The 20,186-nt window shown below is 45.3% G+C and overlaps 2 protein-coding genes across 2 annotated transcripts; both read right to left on the reverse strand.

The window, feature by feature from the left end:
* Positions 1-7,523: 7,523 nt before the first annotated feature.
* Positions 7,524-13,982, reverse strand: LOC133002932 (extracellular calcium-sensing receptor-like). The gene is made up of 12 exons (XM_061072520.1): positions 13,825-13,982; positions 12,602-12,871; positions 12,207-12,442; positions 11,768-11,859; positions 11,475-11,654; positions 10,465-10,653; positions 9,873-10,388; positions 9,067-9,276; positions 8,849-8,972; positions 8,553-8,746; positions 8,187-8,468; positions 7,524-7,946 (listed from the first exon to the last, which is right to left on the reverse strand). Exons 1-12 carry the CDS (start codon positions 13,980-13,982, stop codon positions 7,524-7,526), a joined length of 2,874 nt encoding a protein of 957 aa, XP_060928503.1.
* Positions 13,983-16,768: 2,786 nt separating this feature from the next.
* Positions 16,769-19,612, reverse strand: LOC133002933 (extracellular calcium-sensing receptor-like). The gene is made up of 6 exons (XM_061072521.1): positions 19,145-19,612; positions 18,300-18,509; positions 18,089-18,212; positions 17,795-17,988; positions 17,429-17,710; positions 16,769-17,191 (listed from the first exon to the last, which is right to left on the reverse strand). The coding sequence occupies exons 1-6, from the start codon at positions 19,610-19,612 to the stop codon at positions 16,769-16,771; spliced, it is 1,701 nt and encodes a 566-aa protein (XP_060928504.1).
* Between the last annotated feature and the right edge of the window lie 574 nt (positions 19,613-20,186).

Here is a 20,186-nt window from a genome sequence, read left to right on the forward strand (position 1 = left end):
TCCTTTGCAGAATATTTCGGACCATAAATGAACAAACCAAAAGAAAATACCTCACCCAGGCCCTGAAACCACCCTTTCAACACATTAAAAAGTGCTTCCAGCCGTGGACACTGAACAAATAAATGTTCCAGTGTTTCAGCTTGGGAGCAGAACGTACACCCCTCCCCCAGCTCCGGATCAAGGTGCGCTCTGTATCTGTTTGTAGCTATCGCCCCGTGCACTACTCTCCACTGGAGGTCTGCTGTCCGTTTTTCAATGGGCAGTTTGTACAAGGCCCGCCAGCTGCCTTTCGGAGAAGCCTCTGGCTCCAATAGCCCAGTCCACCTCGACTCTCTCATCTCTTCCAGAGAGTGCAAATTACGAACCTTTACACAGGTCTGGTAGACAGACTTTTTTCCCACAGTCTGAAAGCTGTCTAGGTGAGGAGTTGGGAAGGACAACAACTGACCACGCCTCTCCTGCCACTCCCCAACAGCTGGGCTGATGAATAAGGAGGGGAAACTGTATTCCGAGTCATCACTCCACTGGTCACACAGAGTATTGTTGCTTGCAAAGACTCTCATGGTTTGTGGCAGGGCGGCACAGACCTCCTCCAACACTTTGTTTATCCGTCTGGTAGAGTTGATATTGCTGTTCGCTCTCAGGGTATCCACCGATGTTGCTGTCATCTTTATCAGATGGCCCAGTTTGGTGCATCCAGCTCGTCTGAGGTTGTCTCTGACGCTGGCAGACTGCAGTGTTTCCGACCTAATAAAGTCATTGAAGAACAGCGGTTCCTCAAACAGCCACAAACCAGGTGTTTCATTGTTTTCTCTACTGACATGAAAAATCTGCCATGCATCTAACATTGATTTGTAAAACGGGGTCAGCCCGGTGAGATCCATGTCCTCCGTTCTTAAAAGGAAGAGATGTTTGTCGTAGCCCAATCTTCCAGCTCTCCTCAGCAGCAGACGTGCCGCATCAACCCACCTCGGCCCACAGTTGTACAGTAGTCTTTGAGCTGCCCGAAGGCGAAAAGCGACAATTTTGGACTTGATGTCCACCAGTCCCTGTCCTCCTTCCACCACCGGCAGATAGAGGACTGCTGCCCGAACCCAGTGTTTGCCAGACCAGAAGAAATCCAGTATGGCTCTTTGTAGTTCCTCAATTAGTCCTCTCGGTGGCGTCAGAGCCGTAAGCCTGTGCCAGAGAGTCGAGGCAACCAGACTGCCGGCAACCAAAGCTCTTCCCCTATAGGACAGCTGGGGTAGCAACCATTTCCACTTAGACAACCGAGCACACACCTTCTCCTTCACTCCCTCCCAGTTTTTTGTTAGAAACACATCGCTACCCAAAAATACACCCAAAACTCTTAACCCCTCCTTCCCCCACTCAAGACCACCAGGCAGACTTGGTATTGCTTGCCCTCTCCACTGTCCCACCAACAAAGCCTCGCTCTTTTCCCAGTTCACCCGTGCAGAGGAAGCCTTACAATACAGTGACAGTGCTTCTTGTAAAGAAGAAACATCTTGTTGATTAGAGACCAACACATTTACATCATCTGCATATGCAGAGACTATGAGGGAGTACTCGGGATCTGGGAAGCCAGGCAGTGAGAGGCCACTGATCTTACCCCTCAACCTTCAAAGCAAAGGCTCTATGGCCAGACTGTATAACTGCCCAGAGATTGGACAGCCTTGTCTTATCCCCCGCTGTACCTTGATTGGTCTGGTCAGCCCTGTCCCCATCTTTATCATGCATTGTGCACCATTATATAATAGGCTGAGCCATGCAATAAACCCATCACCTAAACCAAAAGCTCTTAAAGTGTCAAATAAATAAGAGTGATCTACCCTATCAAAAGCTTTCTCTTGATCCAAAGAAACAATTCCACAATCAAACTCATATTTTTTACATACATCCATAACATCTCTTATCAGAAAAATATTGTCCATGATTGTCCGATCTGGTATACAGTACGTTTGGTCTCTGTGGACAATCATCTCCAAAATGTTTTTTAGTCTGTTGGCTAAGGCTTTTGAAAGTACCTTGTAGTCTGTGCACAGGAGAGCAACGGGCCTCCAGTTTTTAAGTAAGGCCAAATCTCATTTCTTTGGCAGCAGGGAGATTACTGCTCGCTGACAAGAGACAGGAAGTGAACCTGTTCTCAAACATTCCAAAAGGACGCCATGTAGGTCCGGACCAATGATGCTCCAGAATCTCCTTAGCAGATCATTGGAGAGACCATCAATCCCTGGCGCTCGTCCTGATGCCATCTGGTTCACCGCTTCTGTCAGCTCCTGCAGAGTTAGCTCAGAGTCGAGGGCAGTTTTCTCCTCTTGGCTAAGCTGGGGTAGTCCCTGCAGCAGCTCCTCACGGGACTCCATGCAGCAACTTTCCTCACCAAACAGGTCGGTGTAAAAAGCTGATGCCTGGCTCCTCATCTCGCCTGGACAGGTGGTTATTCCGCCCCCTGGGAGTCTAATGCAGGTGAGCTGTCTTCTTTGTGCAACTGATCTTTCAAGATCGAAAAAGAAAGCAGTTGGTGCATCCATGTCTGTTAGATGAAGCAGCCGGGACCTCACGAGAGCTCCCTTAACCCTCTCCTGCAGGTATGAGCTCAATTTCAACTTTTTTTCCTTCAGTAGTGTTTGACCTGTGGTGGAATCTGCAACTAAGCCCTCCTCTATGTTTATAATGCTAGCCTCCAGTTCTTGAATGACTGCTTTAGCTGTGGCAGTGGAGTATGAGGTGTACTGTTGGCAAAACACACGAATTTGTGCCTTGCCTATCTCCCACCAGAGCTTTAAAGAACTGTAATCTGTTTTTTTATTTTTCCACTGGCGCCAAAACAGCTCAAAAGCTTTACAGAACGCAGTGTCTTGCAGCAGTTTGTTGTTAAAACACCAGTAGGATTTAACCCTCTCCCCTGGTGAAATTACTAACTCTATGCTAACCAGATGATGGTCTGAGAAACCAACCGGGCTAATGATGCTGTCACTTAGTCTGGCTCGAAGGTTTTGGGATATAAGCAACATGTCTAGTCTGGCTGCCGTCACCCTGTTTTCTCTGACCCTCATCCATGTATATTGTCTGGCTGTTGGATGCTTTAACCTCCAGGTGTCAACCAGATCTTGCTGTTTAATAAGACTGTTAAGGGTCTGCGCTGACTGGGGGTGAGGTTCTTCACTGGTCCGGTCCTTAGTAAAATCTAGAGTACAATTGAAATCACCTCCGACAATTAGCTGATCCTGCTGATAGTTTTTAAGTTCGTTTTCTAGTAACTTAAAAAAGCGTACTCTCTCTGCACCTTGATTAGGGGCATAGACGTTCACAAAAACCAACACTGTATTTTCTATTTCTGCTTTTACTAATAACAACCGCCCCTTCACTAATTCTGTAACGGATAAGATGGTTGCATTTATTGTTTTGGTGAACATTACAGCTACTCCTGCAATGAAGTTGGAGCCATGGCTTAAGACATGAGGACCCCTCCACCATAAACCCCAGTCTACTTCATCACTCGATGTTGTGTGTGTTTCCTGCAAAAATAACACATCAATGTGTTTTTGAGCCGAGATCTCTGCTATAACAGCTCTTTTTTTACTTTCTCTTCCCCCGTTAATGTTAAGTGACCCTATTTTTAATTTCCTCATAGAAAAGTCAGAAAAGAAAATAAACAGGAAAAATACAGAAATCAGTGAAGAAGAAAACACCAAGTGATGCATGATTATTTTACAGTGCTCCTCGTCTGTCTCGTTGTTTTTCCTTTAGCCTGTTTCCTCAGGGTTGTCATGTGTTTTTTCAGACGGAAACGTTTCTTCTCGTCGAGCTGATCCAACCCATACTGTCTTTTCAGAAACGCCACCGATCTAATACATTTTTCTGTATCATCAAAATACTCTTCCACTTTGGCTACTCTCGCATAGGTTACGTCAAGAAAGTTGTTTATTTCTTCCAAAGTGTAGAGGGAGATATCTCTAGCTGGGGTCCCAAAAGATGCTACACTCTCTAGGTCTGACTCCTCCTCCATCTCTTCACCTGGGGCCTGACTGGCTGGCAGACTCTGTCCCTCATCGTTGTTCACACAGTGCTCTGTGGCACCTGAGGGACCTGCCTCCTCAACCTGTGACATTTCTGCAGCTGCAGACTGGGAGGATTTCTCTAGGTCCTCAGACACACGCAATTTCTTGGACAGACTCTGCCCCTCTGACTTCTCTGCTTCAGGCTGTGAACCGTCCCCCCCACTCACTGCATCACCGCCACTTAAGGCTCTGCCGCGAGTGGGCTTTGACACTCCAGCGCGAGGAGCGTCCTCCGCTGCGGCGCCGGGCGCTGTTTCCGGTTCAGCGCCGGCCGCCGCCCCGGTCCCCGAGCCGCTCGGCTCAGTTTCCGGTTCGGTGCTCGGTGCCGCCGCGGCCCCCGAGCCGCCAGGTGCAGCCGCTGCTTCGGTGCTATGCGCACCTGCCGCCCCTTCGGCAGCGGCAGCCGCCGCATCCGCCGCCCCTTTGGCAGCGGCAACGGCAGCGGCAGCCGCCGCATCCGCCGCCTCCTCAGCAGTGGCAGCGGCCGCTGCCACTGCCACCTGCCGCTTCACCGGCCCGCTGATGGTGCGGACAGGAGGAGCGCTTGTGCCCTACATCCCCGCAATCAAAGCACTTAAAGCTCCCGGAGCTGGCGTACACCATGTAGAACCCGTCCCCGTGCTTCACTCTGAAGGAGACCTCCAGAGAGTTCGTGGTGGATGACAGGAACATAAACGCCTGCCGTCTCAAGGACTGTACATGTCTCAATTTGGGATCCTTGCAACCGAGATTTAACGTTCTGAACCCGCTAGAAAATTTACCGAATCTGCTGAGCTCGGATCTTAAGATCTCATTTGAAATAAAAGGCGGAACTCCGGATACCGTGATCCGAGTTGCGGGAACCGACAGCGGTTTCACCTGCACGAAGCCGTCCCTGATAAACACTCAACTGGCAATCAGCTGGTGCACCTGTGGTTCCTCCTTGAGAAATGCCACCACCGCTTTGCTCATTCTGGAGGCATAAACTACATTATCATGTCCCACCTGTTCTCCAACAGCCAGCAGGACTTCCTCCACCTTAACGTTGTCCCCCGGCGGGACTATTCTGACTCCCTGCCGGAGTGACGGAGGTGGCGTCTCCGTGGACGCCATTCCTCCAGAGACCCCCGACAAACCCGCGGTCTGTCGTTGCCACTTGAGGACGATAATAAAGAAAAGGCTTACCTTATCATGCAGATATGAAATGAGAAACAAAAACCAGGGAAATCCCAGTAAACAGGCAAACCCAGTTCAAATTCTCCGCGCCACTCACGCTTCCACCACCACCACTCACTCACACCGGAAACGGAAAGAGAGGAGAGGAGAGGAGAGGAGAGGAGAGGAGAGGAGAGGAGAGGAGAGGAGAGGAGAGGAGAGGAGAGGAGAGGAGAGGAGGACGAGGACTAGCAGCCGCTATGTACATGACATAATAACATAACATAATAATAATAATAATAATATATAGACTTACCTCTGAACGGAAACAGTTGCTCATCCACGGTCACTTCGGGCCTCGGGTTGTAGAGATACGGTAGCCGCACCACCCACGTGTTCCAGACCTCTCGCACAGCCGCCAATTTGCCCTTGGCTCGTCTCCAGCGTCTCATCTCACGGTCATCGAAGCGCAGCAGTCTGGAGTACGTGTGGATAGTTTTGGGGGCATCGTGGCACGAATTATCGCTCGGCCACTCTCGGGGTCCCACAGTCTGGCGGCGGCGTGGCCCCGGGACCTGTACACGCCAGCTAAAATCAGCAGCCCTACGTAGGCGCGCAGGTCGGTCTCATCTATCCCTTTCCATTCGTCAGCGTATTTTCGACGACCCTCCCGGTTCGTCATCTCTAGGATGATGTTCTCTACCGTCAGCGTGATGAACAGGCGGAACTTCGAGGCGATGTCACCGGCCCGGGCCTTCGTGTGTATCGTGGGGCCCCGACGGACCCCGCTTAGAGCCGCAGCAACGGCGGAGGAGGAGCCTGACTGATCCCACAGTGCAGCACCCCAGCACCCTCCCTGGGGGTCTAACTGGCCCCCCAGAAGAATCGAGAATGACAATCAATTGGTGTCAACTACACCCAGGAGAATTGGATAAGGACAATCCTTGGGTCACCCTAACCCTCTACCTGACTAGCCAGGGCTTGTGGATGATCACACGCATGCACACACACACAAACACACACACTAAAGGTCAATCCGACCCTAGAACAATACAAGGGTTAAAAAGTTTGAAACTATATTGTAGCTGGTGAATAAAGATTAGCCTTTGGTACAAATTGAGTTTGTGGCCAGTGACACAAATATTTCAGGTAAAGTAACCATGTTAGCTTGGACTTCAGACTTTTACCTTTCTGTAGAGTATCCATTTCAGGTGATGCCCAGTCCCCCTCTTACCCTCATTGTGTTATACTTGACAAAAAATGGGCATTTATATACTGTATAGGATTGTAGTGAGACAGTGACACACTGTGGTCTGCACTGACTTATAACATTATGAACATGGAGCAGTTTGCTTTGAACTAGCAGTTAAACATCTAAACTATACCTTGCTAACTGATCTGTCTGAATGTATTTAATTTGATCTATTAACTGTTTTCTAAACAATTCAAAAACACAATATTTGTACAATTGATTAACAGAACTTTAATACAAGTGTTACATAATATATTTGTCCATATTAGTTTTTCTTTGACTACATATTTACCTATATCCAAATGTTGTTATATCCACTATGAAACAAATAAACCTTTAGATATCTGGCCCCAGAACAGAACATGTTCATATTAACCTCTCTAGTGTGAGACAAAAAAAACATACCTAGTGAACTGTAGTGAAATTACAAGCAGAGAAAGACTAAGATTGTGCAATGCTGCCATCTAGCGGTTGTACCTGGGCACATACATATTAAACTGAGGGACAGCCATATGGCACAGATAACCTGTGTGAATAGTAAATATATTTCATTTAGCATACTTACTCATAAATATAAAACAAGGTGTGGTGAAGTTTTTTGCAAGTGAAAAATAAACTACATCATGACCATAACTATAATGACGAGTCATTCACAGGCTGTTTAAATTGCAGGTATACTTGTCTCAACTATCTTAAATACAAAACATTTGTACCTGATCTATTGACAAATTCTAAAATATTTATTATTCACTTTGAATGAATGCATGTATATACTGTATAAAACATTATGATACGACACACAATCTTGTAATAATGAAGAACTTATTCTGCTTTCTGTGGTTTTGAGTTTTATTCGTTGAATTTTAGTATTTAAACACAGTAGAGAGTCAATACATTTTTTATTGCATGGCATTGCATCTAAATTCAATGGATGTTGAATGTTGTGACTGAATCTTTAAATGATGTCTGAGAACAGAAGTTATTATTCATCTACAAATCTAAGCCATAACTCAGAGAGGCACATTTACAATTGGAATTATAAGAATGTAACAAATTGATACACACATCAATAACTATCTGGCCATCATGTGTTTCTTAGTGTTTTTCTCAGGCTTCAAGAGAATTATGAAACATTTCGGGGCAAAAATGCAGAGCAGCAAACCATAGCTGGAGGCAAGGATCGCAAAAATCTCCACAGCGACAACGTACTTCCCAGGAGAGCTAATGTACGCTGGGACGAAGGCGACCCAGACGGCGCAGAAGATCAGCATGCTGAAGGTGATCAGCTTGGCTTCGTTGAAGTTGTCAGGGAGTTTCCGGGCGAGAAAAGCCAAGAAGAGGCAGGAGCAGGCCAGCAGGCCGATGTAGCCCAGGACCAGAGAGAAGCCAACCACAGAGGCCATTGCACACCTCAGGGTGACCTTTGACCCTCGGATACCAAAATCCTGCTGAGGCACGGGGGGGCTGAGGGACAGCCATATGGCACAGATGATAACCTGTGTGAATAGTAAATATATTTCATTTAAGCATAGTTACTCATAAATATATAACAAGGTGTGGTGAAGTTTTTTGCAAATGAAAAATAAACTACATCATGACTCAAGATTTCTTCAGCGCTACAGGACTGGTGAGCACTTCATCTCAAACTATATATTTCATTCTAGTAAATTAATTGTTATAAATCACTAGTTGTGTTGTTAATTGATTAAATATCATCAATATTACATTATTCACACCTGTATACAGGTGAAGAGGCCGACACTTCCTCTCTGTTGGCGCGGACCAAACCACTTTATCAAGGATCCAGCACCGGGCCGAGCTGAACGGAAAACAGCCAGAACCACCATGGTTTTAACAAGCAGGCAGGAAACACAAAGCACGAAGCTGATCCCGAAAGCCGCCTGCTGGAAGCGACAGGCCCACACTGACGGACGACCGATGAACAGCAGCGAGCACAGGAAGCAGAGCTTCAGAGACAGAAGCAGCAGGAAGCTCAGCTCTGAGTTGTTGGCTCGCACCTACAGGAGAAGCACATCAGCAGTTGATGGAGGAAAGAAAGGTGAAATGCAAACTGCAGACAGCAAACTCTGGGTTATTCTTACCATGGGTGTTTGATGGTAGTAAACAAAAACCAGGAACACCGCAGCCGTCACCGTGGCACCAGACACTGCTGCTGCCGTCAGGGTAATGCCCAGAGTTTCATTAAAGGACAGGAAGTCCAGCTGGCGAGGGACGCAGGCCGTTCGATCAGCGTTGGACCAGAACTCAGACGGACAGGGATCACAGTGAGGGGAACCTGGCAAAGGGAAAGAGAGAGGATGGAGGAGAGAATAATAAAACTCAAAGCGTGAAGTAAAGGATAGAAACTAGAGCTGGTGTTTTGTAATAAATTCATCACCAATTTTATTGCTAATCTCTCCCTCAGCACATTGGATACAGTCGAAGCAGCAGACAGGTTCTCCTTTCCTGTTGGCCAGTCGGCTGCCTGGAGGACAGCTCTCACTGCACACTGACACTGGCACCTGCACAAACAGTCAGTGACACGATGTGATTAATTCACAACAACATTCATTCCAACAGCAAGTATTGAATTATAATTTCTTTCAAATGAATGACCTGATTGGATCCCCTGCTCCACTGAATGGCTGATTGGTTAAGGTGGAGATCAAACCCGTCCACGTGGCCAATCAGAACGAGCTTCATTGGCCCCTCTGGAGTTTTCTGCCAGTTGACGAGATCATACTTTGCCGGAGTGTCGGCTCCTTGGAAATAAAACATTTCACCTTGTGGTGTGGTAAAGTTCACCTGGTTTAAGTGCTGCAACAGCTGAATGGAAAAAAAGGTGAAACAGTCAGAACATAATCCGTACACAAAACTATACTGAGAACTTTTAGAGCGTATATGGTACTCAGTGAGCTTTATCACCATACTGCATATAATACTGCTTACATACTGCATAGTATATATATAAGTACTGCATCAGATACATATACAGAAATATGCAAAACTTCTGCTAACTGCTCACATTAAACACAGGCAAAACATACCTTCTGTGATAAAGGTGAAAGGAATACGTGATAAATACAGTGACTGTAGCAAGAACACTTTATTTTGATTCACAAAATCCAGAACATTATCCAGATCTGGACAAAATGTAATTTGTTCTATGATATTTTCACATTACAGATGTCAAAAATGCATCAAGTCTTGAGAGATTCACAAAAAGGTGGGAAAATGGCCTATCAAGCAATTTTAAAGAAAGAAAGAAATTAAACTAAATCCTGAATCTGACCCTGAATCTGCACCAATATTTTTTTGGTTTAATGGGTTCTTCCCTTTCCAGTAAGTTTTGTGGTAATCCGCCCATTAGTGCTAAATAACAGACAGACAAAAGCAGACACAAACTATTCCTCCACTGGTACCTCTTTTGGATTGATGTGATCTGGAGAGGAGCATGATGAGATGTCTCTGTCTCTGCTGGAGCAGGAGAGGAGGCTGTGGAGGGCGTGGGCTGCGGCATACACAGCCAGGTAGACATTATAAACCACCCTGAGTTGAGAGGTGTCAGTGAAGGGATGCTGCAGCCCCTCCAGAGACTCTGTGCCACTGCATGGGGGCAGAGAGGCTCTCTGAACAGACTCCTTGGCAGGAGATGAAGTGGAGCCATTCGATACACGATGAGATGAAAAGTAATATACAAACGATGCAGCCCCCCCTGCACTGCATCCAAACACCTTTTCCCAGAAGTCTCTTAAGAATCCGTCATGCGGACGACGAACTGGGTGCAGATTCCTGAGATATTTTTCAAACCCGGGTATTGTTGAACTTTGGATGGCCACGCCAAGAACGCCGCTGGCCACATTGGAGACGGCAGGGTCCTGGAGGAGATCGTCACTGGTGCTCCAGGCCTCACTGGCCAGAAACTGTCTGTCAGTCACCTACAGGAGGAATGCACTCTTCAAATAAATATACTCAAATGATAAAGCCATACAAATGTCCAGGCAAGTTACTCACATTTCTTTCATTTAGCTCCAGAAACAGCTTCTTTGCGTCAGTGTACCAGCAGAAGATGAGAATCACCCTCGCAGTTGAAGCTTGAATTGTGAGCGCCGCTCGTCTGGCATCTCTCACAATGGTCTCTGTGTCGACGGTCTCTACGAAGTCCAGACATACCCCCTTGCCCTTAATCTCCTCCTTAAATACCTGAAACAATAACGTGAAAACAAACAATAAATATATGCTATTTGTGAAATATTTTAATTAGGGCTGGGCAAGTTAACTCGTTTTAATCGAGTTAACTCATCACTTATTTAACTCAGACAATTATTTTATCTCGCATTAATTCAGGTTTGCTTATTTATTGTTTTATTGTGAAAGTCAGGCTTTTATTTTGTGAAAGTCTGTTGCTGACTGCTGCTGAACCGGAAAAAAGAAAATAATTGGCGGATTAACAACCATGGATAAGGGTACGGAGCTTTTACATGGCCATTTTCATTTTAAGGTTCTTCCAGCAACAGAGTCGACAGAACCAAAGTAATTTGTAGCCACTGCCAAGGTGAATTTTCTTATCACCGGAGTACTTCCAGTCTAAAATATCACCTAAATGCAAAACACACAGTTGATATCAGCAAATCACTCAACGAAACAGCGAGCGGAGCGAGGCTTCGGCAGACTACGTTAGACACAGGGAGGAGTATACATTTTTCATAACGAAGAGGATAACATTAATGCCCTGGCAGTGGTATTGAGCTTTAATTTTGTATTTGCTTTGATAACATTGTTAAGTTGAGATTTACACTGAATATTTTATTTAACTGCTACTGTATTAAATGCTGATGTTAAAAGTGTTTGCACAACAAATGTTATGGCACTTTCGTTCATATGGCAGAACATTGAAAATAAAATTAATTGGATTTTGCGTATACAAATGCGATTAATCGTGATTAATCAGGGAAATCATGCGAAAACTTTCAATCGTTGCCCAGCCCTAATTTTAATTCAATATATCACAACAATATCATAACCTGCATCGCCAATTGACCATAGGCAGTGTCTTCATGTACAGCCCCAACCCACGTCCAGTGGAAGCGTATGGCCAGTCGTGCGATGGCCCTGGCCTGGTAAATGTCACTGGGGATCGTTCTGAAGAAGTTAGGAAACTTGAGCCGGTCACTCAGACAGGGGCAGGTGGCCAGGTAGCTGATCTGAGGGAGAGACACAGATAGGTACAGCATTTTTCACAGCACCATCTTTAATTTAAATTAACCATTTAAACTCAAGCAACTGACTCAAGATTTCCTCTGGTGATGAAACTCACAATTGGTATAGAGAGAGGCCCCAGGGTCCTGGACAGTATTATCCCTGTTGTGGACGAGGAAGCCCCAATCAGCAGAGGAACAGGCTTCCCACCTGAAGATAAGAGAAGAGAAGAGAAGAGAAGAGAGAGAAGATAAGACTGAACTTTATCATTAGAATGTTCCCACAAAATATGTCTTCAACAAAAACCAAATATAACCAAAGAATAAAGCAAATACATATTTACAGACAGTGCATCACACATCAGAAATAAGTGGCTGTTCATCGATCATTTCACATTTGTTTTAACCATTTGACTGAAGAACACAGTGAGCTTCACAGACCATTTGTTCTTTTCATAGCAACAGATATTCAATGGTATAAAATAATCTATGAATCCAGTTGTTGTTTTAATGGACGAATCAAATGTTAAAAGCACATGGAATCATATCAAGTCATACTTATGTCTCCAGGTTGTCCATGCGATGAAGACTGTGGCGTAGTTGCTGTTAAGCTGCAGCTGCGTGTGTTTCCTCCGACCAGTGACAGTGCATCTTGCAGTGCCCACGGGTAGCGGCCGCAGCCGTCCACTATGCTGTAGCCCAGCTTGACTCCCGGCAGCAGGGAGCTGTTCCTGTTGATTTCATCCACCGCAAACGCCAAAGCATACAAATATTTCAATGTCTCCAGATCTAAGCTGAGAGCACAGGAGGAGAAAGGAGGAGAAAATCTGAACCACTGCAATGTCAGTCAATGAAATATTAAAGTGTCACATACATCAACACCTACAGGTATTTGAATGTTCATATCAGAATCATAATAACAGTAGAAATACAGTGGAGCCACATGTGATTACCCAGTGCATGGTTCATAGCGTGGCTGCTTGATGAAGTCCTGCTGTACAGCTGAAGGTATGTAATACAGATTAAAAAGTCCACCAAGGATCACGTCCCCGTCCTGAGAGAGGACCTTGTTGTTCAGTGCGCTCCACCTGGTGCACGTCATCGCCTGAGCCCACTCCAGACCCCCCGTCTGTCTGCCCACTGCACTGAGGAGCAGCAGAGACAGAGCTGAGGAGAGCCAGCGGGCGAGGAGCCGGGGCAACCAGCACATGGACGCAGCTGTTCTGGACATTAAGAAAAACTTTGGGTAAATGTCATCTGAAATAGACAGAATATACATCAACCAGAGGTGCGATGAATTCAAACACAATTTACCTGACTGGTCCAACCTGGAAATAGACTGCATTAAAACTCAGAAAAATGCAAGTACCTCATAGACAACGTTCAACAAAGATGAATCCCATAAAAATGTTATATGTCCAAATGCAAAATCCCAATATCATGCCGGTTACCAGCAAAGAGAAAGCACGTTATCAGCATTAGTATAACTTGTTAAGTGAGAAAATGGTATCTTGACAGAAACATACCTCCCTCCCTGCACAGGGCAAGTGTTGATATGAGTATATATAATCGTTGTGCAGCCTTTTCCATGGAAGTGAAACAGATGACACAAGCGGCACAACACCAAATTATCCCTCTCTAGAGTGATGGTGGAAAAAAAAATCATTGCTAGCAAGTGATTATGGAGGGTGTGAGTGTGTACGTTTGCTAAACTGTCAAAAACAACTTGAGAGAGAAGATAAAAGTATATTGTTTTAAATATGTGAGCAAGAAACGTCAGTAAAGGAAAACATATAAAGTACTTGATGTCTTTCCCCTGCTACTTGTTTTCTATGTGGATTAATCAGCCATCCAAATAACTGATGGTCTTCCTGTAACGTGATCTGCCATTTCTGGACATTAAACTTTGTAAGATGCAGTAAAATGTGAAATTCATTTGGTCTTTAACTTTAACTTTTAAATTATTGGCAAGTTTACCAATGTAGTCAAAGTAAAATGAATATGTGAGCTTAAATTTGGGAATCATGTGGTCTTGGGAAAAAACTTTTGAATTCCTGTCTCTATAATATCAATAATAACTGCTAAACATTCTTTCTAAAGAAAGTTTGGAACTGTATTATGTATTATATGTATGTGTTTTGTCGATACAAACACACACGACAGTGTACAGCCTTACTTTGCTCTCAGCATCAGGTCTTCATGGTCCCAAGATATTGGAAACTTTCCTTTGAGATTCTGGTCCATGTTGAGATGCATCTCATAACTTCTGCAGATCTGTCGGCAGTAGATGGACCACTGGAGCTGAGGACTCGGATGAGGGCTTGAAGCAGTCATACTCCAGAGGGCTGTATATTGCATCGCAATCTGAAGAAGGAATAGGTAGGCCTTTGTCTCTACAGATGTTTGTGGACGCAGCAGATTGGCCATGGAGGCTTTCAGAAGAGGAGAAACCATTTTGCTCCCTCTCCATCTGGTTGTACCCTGGGCTGTTTTGTTGAGGTCTGTTAAGGAGCTGGCCGCCACTGTAGCTCCTCTGTTGTTTGTAGGAACTAATGAAGTCTCTGTTGTTGTCAGGGGCTGTAGATGTTTGATTGGATTAGATTAGATTGATTAGATTGGATAACTGATACGAAGGTTTATTGATTGGGAACAGGATGTGTGTAAATGCTCCATGAGGTGGATATGAGGGAAACTGTTGTTGAGGATCAGAATATGACAAAGGCTGCTTCTGTAGGGGGTAGTTGAGAATGTATCCGTGGTTTTGGTAGATGGCATGGCGTTTGGTTGGACTTGTGAGCCCCTTCCATTGGCTGCCACGTCTAGGTGAAGTCAGCATTATATCCAGGGGATCTTCGTCGACATTAGTTTCCACTTCTGCAAAAGGATTTCTTGCTGTGTCATGATGAAACTGGAAAGAGTCGGTTACGGACGTGCTCATGTACCTTTGGGAAGTACCCCGTTCTATCTCAAGTACAGGGAAATCATTCAATTCCTCAAATACTCTCTCCTCTGCCTACTCAATGTCTTCACATCCAGCCCGTTTCCTGTGCATATCCTCCCAAGCCACATGGTGCCCTTTCCCCAATCCCTGAACCAGTGTTCCCGGAGAGGACCCCAAGCCGTTTAAAGACGTGTTCTACACAGCGTCTGCCTGAAAATGAACCGTCTGTTTCCTCAGGTTGTGCACTGTTGCAGGCAACAGCACCTCCTCGTCCAAAATGGTGTACACCTCCTCAAGCTCAGCGGTTTCTGGGCTGGAGAAGAGGACTGGAGTAGAAGTGTTTCTCTGAGAACTCAATAGAAGGATTTTCGTGGTTTACATGATACATTTTTTGAGCTGCTTGTTGGGGACTTGTCAGGTGTTTCGAGTTAAGAGAGGCTGTGCTTGTCTTTAGAAGAGGCCTTAAATCTTGCAGCGCTTTTGGAGTGGTAGGCCTGAAGTTCGAGTGACGGGAGGGAGTGTGATCATGGGAAGATGTTTTGAAATCAATTTGGTCAAGGGTGCTTTCAAATTGACCAATCAGAGCAAAAATAGAGCCACATGTGTCTTGCTCATTGCCCAAGGACACAGCATCGATGAGTCTGGAGCTGCTGTCATGCAAAGATGTGGAACTCTTTAGATCACAGTCCATACCAACAGGATAAAGAGGGGCCACAGAGGAAGGGGCAGAAGAGGAGGATGAGGAGGCTGAAGGTGCAGCAGTGAACGTTGTGCTGTTTGACGATGTTTCTAGTCCCATCTTGTTGTTCGCGGAAGATGAGACCAAAGAGTTTTTCACTGTTCCTGCGGAGATGATCTTTGATTTTTTGATTTCATTGTCTTTTGATGGATAGTTGACATAGTCATCTTCCTTTCTTATGTCTCCTCCACCAATTACCAGACAAGAAGCCTCCGCTGATGGTCAGATTCTTTATTTCTGTATGTCTTTGAAGAGGAAGAGATGCTTGGTTCGAAAGAAAGTGATGATTTGATAAAGTTAACAGAGGACGCCCTGGGCCTATTAAGCCGACAAGCTCCTGTGGACACAGAAAGAAAAAGATTAATAAAGACAGGCTTAGGTACTACCATTTGAATGTTGAACACCAAGCAGACCAACGATTCAATTACAACAACTAACAGTCCAGACAATAAAAGGCAATAGCAAAACACAGACAGATGGATCACCAAATACAACTGTGAAGGGGAAGCTGGAAATGAGGCTGTGGAGGTTAAACTTTGCGAACATCCGATTAGGAAAAAGATGGTCAAATGGGATTGGTTTGGTCAAATGGGATCTAATGGCACATCTATATATTTCTCAGACCACTGTCAAACAAAATACACTGGGTGGACGCATTACTGATATGTTTTCGAACAATGCAACCTCCAGACAATAGGTGTTTTAGATTACCTGCAGGACCATCCTAGTCAGTACTCTACCATAAAGAAGCACAACAAATGAAGATGGGACGGAGAGAGCATGTTAAGGCATCATGGAGAGAAGTCTGTACTGAACTGTAGTGAAATTACATGCAGAGAAAGACTAAGATTGTGCAATGCTGCCATCTAGCGGTTGTACTTCTGCACATACATATTAAACTAAATGATATCAGCAGGTAGAGCAATGAGTATTGAATTTATATATGTCTCACTGCTGATTAAAAAAAATTAGAATCATTTTTATAATCCTTATTAACTATAATGACGAGTCATTCAAAGGCTGTTTAAATTGCAGGTATACTTGTCTCAACTATCTTAAATACAAAACATTTGTACCTGATCTATTGACAAATTGTAAAATATTTATTATTCACTTTAAATTACACATGTATATAGTGTATAAACAATTATGATACGACAAACAATCTTGTAATAATGAAGAACTTATTCTGCTTTCTGTGGTTTTGAGTTTTATTTGTTTGAAGTTCAGTATTTAAACACAGCTTTACACATAGTTAATACATATTTTATTGGGTAGCATTGCATCTAAATTCAATGGATGTTGGATGTTGTTACTGAATCTTTAGATGATGTCTGAGAACAGAAGTTATTATTCCTCTACAAATCGAAACCATAACTCAGAGAGGCACATTTAGAATTGGAATTATTACTATGAACAAATTGATACATACATCAATAACTATCTGGCCATCAGGTGTTTCTTAGTGTTTTTCTCAGGCTTCAAGAGAATTATGAAACATTTCGGGGCAAAAATGCAGAGCAGCAAACCATAGCTGGAGGCAAGGATCGCAAAAATCTCCACAGCGACAACGTACTTCCCAGGAGAGCTAATGTACGCTGGGACGAAGGCAACCCAGACGGCGCAGAAGATCAGCATGCTGAAGGTGATCAGCTTGGCCTCGTTGAAGTTGTCAGGGAGTTTCCGGGCGAGAAAAGCCAAGAAGAGGCAGGAGCAGGCCAGCAGGCCGATGTAGCCCAGGACCAGAGAGAAGCCAACCAAAGAGGCCATTGCACACCTCAGGGTGACCTTTGACCCTCGGATACCAAAATCCTGCTGAGGCACGGGGGGGCTCAGGGACAGCCATATGGCACAGATGATAACCTGTGTGAATAGTAAATATATTTCATTTAGCATAGTTACTAATAAATATAAAACAAGGTGTGGTGATGTTTTTAGCAAATGAAAAATAAACTACGTAATGACTCAAGTTTTATTCTGCGCTACAGGACTGGTTAGCACTTTCTCAAACTTTATATTTCATTCTTGTAAATTAATTGTTATAAATCACAAGTTGTGTTGTTAATTGATTGAGTATCATCAATATTACATTATTCACACCTGTATACAGGTGAAGAGGCCGACACTTCCTCTCTGTTGCCGCAGACCAAACCACTTTATCAAGGATCCAGCACCGGGCCCAGCTGAACGGAAAACAGCCAGAACCACCATGGTTTTAACAAGCAGGCAGGAAACACAAAGCACGAAGCTGATCCCAAAAGCCGCCTGCTGGAAGCGACAGGCCCACACTGACGGATGACCGATGAACAGCAGCGAGCAAAGGAAGCAGAGCTTCAGAGACAGAAGCAGCAGGAAGCTCAGCTCTGAGTTGTTGGCTCGCACCTACAGGAGAAGCACATCAGCAGTTGATGGAGGAAAGAAAGGTTAAATGCAAACTGCAAACAGCAAACTCTGGGTTATTCTTACCATGGGTGTTTGATGGTAGTAAACAAAAACCAGGAACACCGCAGCCGTCACCGTGGCACCAGACACTGCTGCTGCCGTCAGGGTAATGCCCAGAGTTTCATTAAAGGACAGGAAGTCCAGCTGGCGAGGGACGCAGGCCGTTCGATCAGCGTTGGACCAGAACTCAGACGGACAGGGATCACAGTGAGGGGAACCTGGCAAAGGGAAAGAGAGGATGGAGGAGAGAATAATAAAACTCAAAGCGTGAAGTAAAGGATAGAAACTAGAGCTGGTGTTTTGTAGTAAATTCATCACCAATTTTATTGCTAATCTCTCCCTCCGCACATAGGATACAGTCGAAGCAGCAGACAGGTTCTCCTTTCCTGTTGGCCAGTCGGCTGCCTGGAGGACAGCTCTCACTGCACACTGACACTGGCACCTGCACAAACAGTCAGTGACACAACATTCACAACAACATTCATTCCAACAGCAAGTATTGAATTAGAATTTCTTTCAAATTAATGACCTGATTGGATCCCGTGCTCCACTGAATGGCTGATTGGTTAAGGTGGAGATCAAACCCGTCCACGTGGCCAATCAGAACGAGCTTCATTGGCCCCTCTGGAGTTTTCTGCCAGTTGACGAGATCATACTTTGCCGGAGTGTCGGCTCCTTGGAAATAAAACATTTCACCTTGTGGTGTGGTAAAGTTCACCTGGTTTAAGTGCTGCAACAGCTGAAGGGAAAAAAAGGTGAAGAAGCAGTCAGAATAAAATCCGTAAACAAAACTGCACTTAGAATTTTAAGAGCTGGAAGAGTACTCAGAGAGCTTTATCACCATACTGAATATAATACTGCATATATAGTGCACAGTATATGTATATATATATATATATTTATATATATATATGTACTGCATCAGATACATATACCATGTCCACAGAAATATGCAAAAACTTCAGCAAACTGCTCAAATTAAACGCCTGCAAAACATGCGTTCTCTGATAAAGGGGGCTGTGTGGCTTAGGGGGTAGAGTGGTCGTTCTCCAACAAGAAGGTTGCCGGTTCAATCCCCAGACTTCCCCATCTGCCTGCATCTACTGTGACTTAAGCAAGAACACCTTATTTTGATTCACAAAATCCAGAACATTATCCAGATCCGCACAAAATTTAATTTGTTCTATGATATTATCACTTTATTGATGTCAAAAATGCATCATGTCTTGAGAGATTCACAAAAAGGTGGGAAATCTGAATCTGCACCAATATTTTGTTGGTTTAATACTTTCCAGTAAGTTTCGTGGTAATGCGCCCATTAGTGCTAAATAACAGACCGGCAAAAGCAAACACAAACTATTCCTCCACCGGTACCTCTTTTGGATTGATGTGATCTGGAGAAGAGCATGTTGAGATGTCTCTGTCTCTGTTGGAGCAGGAGAGGAGACTGTGGAGGGCGTGGGCTGCAGCATACACAGCCAGGTAGACATTATTAACCACCCTGAGCTGAGAGGTGTCAGTGAAGGGATGCTGCAGCCCCTCCAGAGACTCTGTGCCACTGCAGGGGGGCAGAGAGGCTCTTTGAAGAGAATCCTTAGCAGGAGATGAAGTGGAGCCATTCGATGCACGGTGAGATGAAGAGGAATATGCAAACGGCGCTGCCCCCCCTGCACTGCATCCAAACTCCTTTTCCCAGAAGTCTCTTAAGAATCCGTCATGCGGACGACGAACTGGGTGCAGATTCCTGAGATATTTTTCAAACCCGGGTATTGTTGAACTTCGGATGGCCACGCCAAGAACGCCGCTGGAAATTAGGCTTTCGAGGTTAAACTTTGAGAACATCCGATTAGGACAAAGATGGTCAAATGGGATTGGTTTGGTCAAATGGGATCTAATGGCACATTTCTCAGACCACTGTCAAACAAAATACACTGGGTGGACGCATTACTGATATGTTTTCAAACGATGCAACCTCCAGACAATAGGTGTTACGGTTTGTTGACTTGGGACAGAGTGGCCGCTCAGGGACAGTTTTCTGAGGCTCGGGAGGGCGGCACCGTGGCCGCTCAAAGGCAGAGTTCTGAGGCTCAGGAGGGCTGCGCCGTGGCCGCTCAAGGGTGGAGAACAAGGGCTCCGGTGGACGGCCCGGAGGCCGGTCAGGGGCCAAGCACGGGAGCTCCTCAGGCGGGCGGCCCGAAGACCGGTCAGGGGCAGAGGGCAAGGGGTCCGACCTCAGCCCTGGACGTGGGGCAGGTACCGGTGCTGGCACAGCGAGGACCACCGACGCCGGAATCAGAGTGGCATCTGCCAGGACCTCTGGTGCGGGACAGGGACTGGAGCGGGGACAGGAGCAGGGACTGGAGCTGGCACCGCGAAGACCTCCTACGCCGGAACCAGAGTGGCGTCTGCCATGATC

Source organism: Limanda limanda, chromosome 6, assembly GCF_963576545.1.
Source record: "Limanda limanda chromosome 6, fLimLim1.1, whole genome shotgun sequence".
Classification (NCBI taxonomy): domain Eukaryota; kingdom Metazoa; phylum Chordata; class Actinopteri; order Pleuronectiformes; family Pleuronectidae; genus Limanda; species Limanda limanda.

Coding starts and splice junctions, on each gene's coding strand:
- LOC133002932 (XM_061072520.1), bottom strand. CDS start 13,982: ATGACTGCTTCAAGCCCTCATCCGAGTCCTCAGCTCCAGTGGTCCATC. Junction 12,872..13,824: donor GACCTGATGCTGAGAGCAAA/GTAAGGCTGTAC, acceptor CTTAATGTCCAG/AACAGCTGCGTCCATGTGCT. Junction 8,973..9,066: donor GGAGCAGGGGATCCAATCAG/GTCATTCATTTG, acceptor CTGTTTGTGCAG/GTGCCAGTGTCAGTGTGCAG.
- LOC133002933 (XM_061072521.1), bottom strand. CDS start 19,612: ATGTTCTCAAAGTTTAACCTCGAAAGCCTAATTTCCAGCGGCGTTCTT. Junction 18,510..19,144: donor ATCACATCAATCCAAAAGAG/GTACCGGTGGAG, acceptor TTTTCCCTTCAG/CTGTTGCAGCACTTAAACCA. Junction 17,989..18,088: donor AGAGATTAGCAATAAAATTG/GTGATGAATTTA, acceptor TCCCTTTGCCAG/GTTCCCCTCACTGTGATCCC.